This window comes from Octopus bimaculoides, unplaced genomic scaffold (assembly GCF_001194135.2).
Source record: "Octopus bimaculoides isolate UCB-OBI-ISO-001 unplaced genomic scaffold, ASM119413v2 Scaffold_37632, whole genome shotgun sequence".
Lineage (NCBI taxonomy): Eukaryota > Metazoa > Mollusca > Cephalopoda > Octopoda > Octopodidae > Octopus > Octopus bimaculoides.
In genome coordinates, this window is record NW_026378669.1 from 2,028 (window position 1) to 9,547 (window position 7,520).

Sequence of the window (7,520 nt, forward strand, 5' to 3'; positions counted from 1 at the left end):
TGTATATATACATCATCTTAATTTAACATCCTTGTTTTCCATGCTGGCACAGGCTGGATGGTTTGACAAGGACAGAGGGCTTCATTAGTTTCTATGTCTGCTTTGGTATGGTTTCTACAGCGGGCTGCCCTTTGTAATGCCGACCACTTAACAGAATGTACTGGGTGCTTTTTATGTGGTATCAGTACCAGTGAGGTCACCAAGTACCTCTGCAAGATAAGATCCTTCAACTGAAGTGGGTATAGACTAAAGGAAATAGAAACTATGATAAAAGGAGAAGAGCTGCTGTTTTGCTGAATGGGTGAATACATGGCTTGCCCACCTGGAAAGTGAGAGAGATGTTCAGGTACAATGTGAATATGAGGCAGAATAAGATAGGAAAGCAGAAAAGGTAGAGTGAAAAAAGTATGACATATGATTAGAAATAGGGAATGAGTTGGACAGTGGATATCGGTTCAGTGTAGGGAGAAGAGAGGAAAATGGGGTAACATAGAAGATTGATGGAAGAGTAGGTGACAGAAGATGTATTGTTGGGTAAGGCTCAACAGAACCTCAATTCTGCAGACATGATTATGAAAAGCAGAGAAACTGATAGAGTATGACAAATGCAAAAATAGAGGAAAGAAAGAAAGAAGAAGTATAAAATAAAAACAAAGAGTTAGAAAGAGGATCTTAGGAAGAATGAAAGAGAGGGAAAAAGAGTATAGAGATAATAGAGAGAAGTAAAAAGAACAACAAGTTAAAGAGATAAGAGGGTAACTAACCTGCCAAGGGTCCACTTATGACTTCTCCAAATCCAGTCATTGTCGTGGTCAGTCCTAAACCAGATGCGTATCGTTCAATTCCGACTAAACCCATGATAATAGCTGGCGTCATACAGTTCCTAGTTCCTCCACTCATTCCAATGATAACATTGCCGAGAACAAAGTATGAGTAGTTAATGCTATAGGAGAGGATTAATAGACCACAACCTTGAGATAATCCTGTGAAACAAAGCATTGATATGTTGGAGATACACTTTGTTCTGTGAATAATGGCAGAAATGCTCCGCGAACACAACGCTGATAATGCGCGCAGTGTGAGTACAAAAACGGTTCGATTTAGTCCAAACCCTCTGCCTACACCAACGTCAACCATCACTGTGGTGGCACCACTGTACGATGAATTCAGGAAAGTCAACAACACCATGAAAACTAAATACATTTTCTCATTGAAAACAGATAAATGGAAAAATTTCTTGGGTTTCTTTTCAGGTTTGGTAGAGTCCACTTCTGATGAGGTGTCTTCGACGTCTTGTGGTATTGGAGCCAGCTTCTTCTTGTCTGGACTCATAACAATACAGAAGGCACAGATATGTAAGTTAAATGCTGAGAGTAGCAGCAATGATGAGCGCCACCCATAGGCGTCCATCAAGAACTTGATGATAATGGGCATTGTCATGGCAGCAAGAGGTCGCGCCATCGTAATGAGGATGGATAAATTGCTGATTTTCTTACCAAAGATGTCGCCAAGGGCAACAAATGTACCAACGTTGATGAAGGAATATCCAGTTCCTGGTAGAGAGAGGAAAACAAAAAGATAGATAGAGTGAGAGAGGAGTTTGATAAAAATCAAAAAAAATAAACGCATAAATGAAAAAATATATTCTTTTACTTGTTTCAGTCATTTGACTGCAGCCATGCTGGAGCATCGCCTTTAGTCGAACAAATCGACCCCAAGACTTATTCTTTGTAAGTCTAGTACTTATTCTATCGGTTTCTTTTGCTGAACCGCTAAGTTACAGGGATGTTAACACACCAGCATCGGTTGTCAAGCGATGTTGGGAGGACAAACTTAAAATAGATTAGAAGGCACGATCAAAAGTCTTTAGACTTTAAGGCCAAGATGAATGGGATTTGAAAAGATATTGGTGAAAGCATCTTCAGGGAAGTGTGTGTGGATGTGTGTATATGTGTTTGCATGCATGCGCTTGTGTGTATATGTGGTGTGTGTGTGTGTGTCTTTGTATTTAGATGTGGAATGTGTTTAAGTTTGTTGGGCATAGTTAATTTTTAGTGATAAAAGGTAGAAGGAAATTACGGAATACGTTTTCGGTCACTAGTGCAGTGGTGGTAAAGGTGATAGTGGCTGTGATGATGCCGTATTTTCTAGCATATAAATCAAATTTTTCAGACCAAAATTTACAGCCAAAAGAGTAGGTTGACTTAAAACCTTAAGATGACTATGGAAAAGAAAAAATTCCACATGAAATGCAGCAAGATTTCAAAAGATAGAGACAATGTTTGAATGTTAACAATATATGTTTACGCTACATGTTTATACAACATATTTGCACTACATCAGCTTGTATGTCAGAAAATACAATAAAAAAATCTGAGGTTATGTTAGATATATTCACCATTGAGATAACATTGATATAATAATTACCTGTTATTGCTCCTAAAGTAATACAAAGAACAATCACATTGGGTGCAAAATAACTTGTAAATATCCCTGAAGAAGTGAACACTGAGCCAAGAAATATTGTCCATTTGGCACCAATTCGGTTAACTATTAAACCAGCCAAGATACCTGAAAACAACAAAAATGAAAATTCAGCACTGAGATATGACGAGACAATAAGGTAACTATGATATTGTTGATCATTTTGGAATGTTGAATCTTGAAGCAGATTAGCTATAAAGAGAAATATGTAAATATTGGGTTAAAAGCCCTTTTGGACAGGAAAGGTCAAAGGTTTCGGCTTCATGATCCAATCTTCCGAAAAAAGAATTATTTAATTTTTCTTTTCATGCTGTAGGAGTTTTATTCAAAATATGAACAGGAATATATTTTACAAAAGTAAAACAAGAAAAAAAACAAAAAAACAAAACAAAGGAGAATGGGGGGGGGGAAGCATCAATGCAGCATCAAGTGCTTCAATTGGTCACACACCAAGACATTTTATCTCGCGTTGCTCCAGTTCGCTCAGCTGTAGAAATGAGCTGCGATGTCACTGGTGCCAAGCTGTATCAGCCTTTGCTTTCCCCTGGATAAACATTGGTGGCATGAAGAGGGAGGGGCTGGTATGCATGGGCAACTGCTGGTCTTCCATAAAAATACCTTGCAAAGACTTGTATCTCAGAAGGGAACTTTCTAGGTGCAATCCCATGGTCATTTATGACTGAAGGGGGTCTTTACCCCTCACCCAAATCATAACAACTATAACATTGCACAGAAATGAGCTGGAAATTTAACCCTTTAACATTTAAACTGGCCATATCTGGTTCAAATATTCAACCTGTTTTATGTTCAAACTGGCCAAATCTGGCCTCTCACACCTATCCTACAATGTCATTCAAAAAATATACAACATCATTGAAAAGTTACAAGAAAATGCATGATTAATTCAAAACAATTTGAATAAACAAGCATTACATTTGACAGAGTAATTTCAATGATAAAGGGTTGAGGAATTTCACAGGCTTAGCTGCTGAGTTAAAAATATTATGGTAGTTAAAGAATGTTTCTATAAAAATATTGACAGATTAAGAAGAGAGATGATAGACATTGCAATACAAGGATCTGTAAACAGTGTTAGGACATTCACACGTAGCATTTGTTAACCTTCAACATGCATGCACACACACATGCACACAGACACACATACACAGATTTTACAAATTTTGTGAGATATACAGAATTCTTGTTTTAAGAAAGGAAAGTATTTGACCTGTTTTTCAAACCAAGCATAATAATAATAATAATAATAATAATAATAATAATCCTTTCTACTATAGGCACAAGGCCTGAAATTTTAGAGAATGGTGTAAGTCAATTACATTAACCCCAGTGTTCAGCTGGTACTTAATTTATCGACTCCAAAAGGATGAAAAGTAAAGCTGACCTCGGTGGAATTTGAACTCAGAACATAGTGACAAGCGAAATACCACTAAGCATTTTGCCTGGTGTGCTAATGATTCTGCCAGCTCACCGCCTTAATAATAATAAGCTTGGGAAGTTAAGCAGTTGTGGACAATGGAAAAGGTAGCAGTAGTACCAATAATTGTTGGAGCCCTGGGAACAGTGAGCCAAAATCTCGAGAAGTACGTGGAACAAATAGGGGCTGCAATAAGGGTGGAGGACTTGCAGAAAGCAGCACTGTTTGGAACCGCTCGAATACTCCAGAAGGTGCTCAAAAAATAAGAGGTGTTACCTTAGTTCACTGGTAGTGAACAGCTGACACTGTAATATATCCCCAGCGTTAGAAGCTGTGCAAAGGCAATAATAATAATAATAATAATAATAATAATAATAATAATAATAATAATAATAATAATAATAATAATAATAATAATAATAATAATAATGATAATAATAATAATAATAATAATGTCTTGGTATAAAAGATGGGCTACCGCAAATATTCTGCTTAATACCACAGATTTGCTTGTCAGTTGTTTGATCTTAACCAGTTGAGCATGTCACTTGGTGGCTTGGTGTGCATCTCTGATCGTGAGCAGAAATAGTGGGGGAGCATCATAGCCATGTGTTGAGAGGAATTCTTTGGGGATTTGAATAACTTGTCTCAGGAAAAATGGGTGTTTCATTCATCATTCTTAAACAAACCTTATTTAAGGGACCTTTTTTTGAGTAGGATGGGCTACTCAACCCGAAGAAAATTCTAACATGCTCTCCAATACAACATGCTCTTGCACTCAATAATAATAATAATAATAACAATAATGATAATAATGAATTACCGGCACATCCTCGCATTCCTCCACAGAGTGAAACAACAAGGCCAGCATTTGCTCTACTAGAATCAAAGTGGTATATAAACTCCACATAAATGACAGTCAAAGATGATGGTATTGCTATGCACATATAAAGGTTCACCCAGGCTCCAACCAGCACCATATACTGTTTGGTAGTGTACCTTCTCTTCTTCTTCTTTGCAGGGGTCGGTTCTTGTGGTGTGTCGGAAACATCCCTAAAACAAAAGAGAAATCAGTAAAATCGTGAGTGTGTATTTAATACTTTAGCAGGTTGCAAGTAAATATTTTGATGGTAGTCTGTCACATCCGGGAAAGATGGCTCTACAATTTCTTGCTGAATAACTTAAATGATTTGCTTATAGAGCAGAAGCGCATGGCTTGGTGGTTAGAGTGTTGGTCTCATGATTGTAAGACTGTGGTTTCGATTCCTGGACCAGGTGACACTGTGTTCCTCAGCAAAACACTTCATTTCACCTCACTCACTCCAGTCCACTCAGCTAGCATTGTGAGTTCATAATTTTGTGATAACGGACGTTATGAAAATAAAATAAAAGAGTATTGTATCTCTTATACAAATGTTTTTTCACATGATTAGGATGGTGTGTGACTTTTGCACAACCCTGTATACACACACACACACACACACACACACACACACACATATATATATAGAGAGAGACAGAGAAAGAGGTAGAGGTAGATAGATGGATGGATAGATAGATAGATAGATAGATAGATAATAGATAGATAGATAGATAGATAATAGATAGATAGATAGACAGAGACAGACATACAGACGACAGACAGATAGATAGACAGACTGACAAACAGACAGACAGACAGACAGACAGACAGACAGACAGATAGATAGAGACAGACATACAGACAGCTAGACAGATAAAAAGATAGATAGGTAGATAGATGGATAGATACATACATACATAGACGGTAAAATAGATATGTGTTTATGTAAGTGCGTGTAGGTGTATGTGTGTGTGTGTGTGTGTGCAGGTGTATGTTATATGTGCATGTGTATGTGTGTTTGCATACATATGTGTGCATCTGTAGAGAGAAAGTGAGAGAGAGAAAGAAAAACAAGGTTAAACATACTTAAAGTAAAAGTTATGAGTTTGCTTACATGTTAAAGATTTGTGAAGATCAAAGCTGTTACAAGATATGAGGACAGGTTCAATTTCTTTCTCTGTTTCACTCTCCCTGTATATATACATATATATATACATGTGTGTGTGTGTGTGTGTGTGTGTGTGAGCCTTGTAGAATTCATATAAGGCTATGGGACGGGTGTTGATGTTTGGAAAAGTTGGCAGAATTCTCAATAATAGTATTAATGGTAGTGATGATGGTGGTGGTGGTGGTGGTTGCGGTGGTGGCCTCGGTAGTGGTAGCAATGCAAAAGTGCTATAGCGGTATTGTTGTAAGCAGGCAATCAGTAAGGAAAAAACAGGAAACAATTAGAGGAAAGTAGCTTTAAATAGGCATTGGAATTGTCCAGTGATAAGAGTATATATATATATATGCGTGTGTATGTGTGTGTGTGTGTGTATATACATATATATATGTATATATACAGGCACAGATGTGGCTATGAGGTAAGAAGTTTGTTTCCCAACCATACGGTTTCAGTTTCACAGCTTAGTACCTTGACGCAAGTGTCTTCTTTTATAGCCTTGGGTCAACCAAAGCCATGTGAGTGGATTTGATAGAGGGAAACTGACAGAAGCCCATCATATATATATACATATATATGTGTGCATGTGTATGTATGTGTGTGTATGTATATATATATATATATATATATATATATATATAAAGCAAATTTTAGAGGTAATACTTGATAATTGCAAGCACCTGTATATGCCAGATAGTGGCCGAGGTGAAAGAATAAATTCAAAATAAATTCAAAAATAATTACGTTTTTGAATTTATATATATATATATATATATATATATATATATATATAAAAATATATATATTCACACAGACGCACAAGTACACATATACATACATATATATATATATATATATACATCATTCCTGTCAACTCTATGTGGCTCCCACTCCCATATATTTGACCTCATCCTTCCCTTTCTTACTTCTTGACCTTTTTATTGCCACAAACAAAAGGCCAATGTGCTCTACACCCTCCTCTAGAGAAGGTATGAGCAAACTTTTTTGAGAAGCAGGTTGCATAAAACAAGACCCTTCATCACACAGGCTGCACTACTACAAAAACTGAAGGTAACTTTGTGTTAGCCCTGCTATTTAGAAAGCCCTACAGGCCACAGTTTGCTTATCACAGTTCTACAGTGACTGGAGAGCAGGCAGAAAAAAAGCAGGTTTGAAAGACTTCTTTAGTCTTCTTTCATCAAGGAATTGACAACCTCCCTAGTTTTGGTACCACAATAAAATGTACCCAATACAGTCTATAAGGTGGTTGGCAAATGAGTGTAGATAATGAAGAGCCGAGCGAATTCTTTGCTCGTTTTGCGACAGGCCAACTTCTGTAGTACAAGTGGCAAGAGATCTTTTCAAGATACTGACAGATGAGAGGATGAGCACCCAGCAGTAAACACTAAACTGAAATGGCATGCATGAACACAAGTTTATGAGTGCAGTGGTTTGCAGTGAGAAATAACTTGGGGCATGATGACATGTGCAAGCTAACATGAAGAGCAGATTTAAAATGTAAAATGATATTCACATACACACACACACACAGACACACACACAAACACACACAC

The 7,520-nt window shown here is 37.1% G+C and overlaps 1 protein-coding gene across 1 annotated transcript in view; it reads right to left on the reverse strand.

Moving 5' to 3' along the window:
- LOC106873845 (monocarboxylate transporter 2) overlaps positions 1–4,994 on the reverse strand; it is a 6,988-nt gene extending 1,994 nt beyond the window's left edge. Inside the window, exons 1-3 of the mRNA XM_014921358.2 lie at positions 4,743–4,994; positions 2,428–2,571; positions 765–1,553 (exon numbers count right to left, since the gene is read on the reverse strand). Of these exons, the coding sequence (XP_014776844.2) occupies positions 765–1,553; positions 2,428–2,571; positions 4,743–4,899 (1,090 nt within the window). The 5' untranslated portion in view covers positions 4,900–4,994. The remainder of the gene's footprint in view (positions 1–764; positions 1,554–2,427; positions 2,572–4,742) is intronic.
- Positions 4,995–7,520: the final 2,526 nt, after the last annotated feature.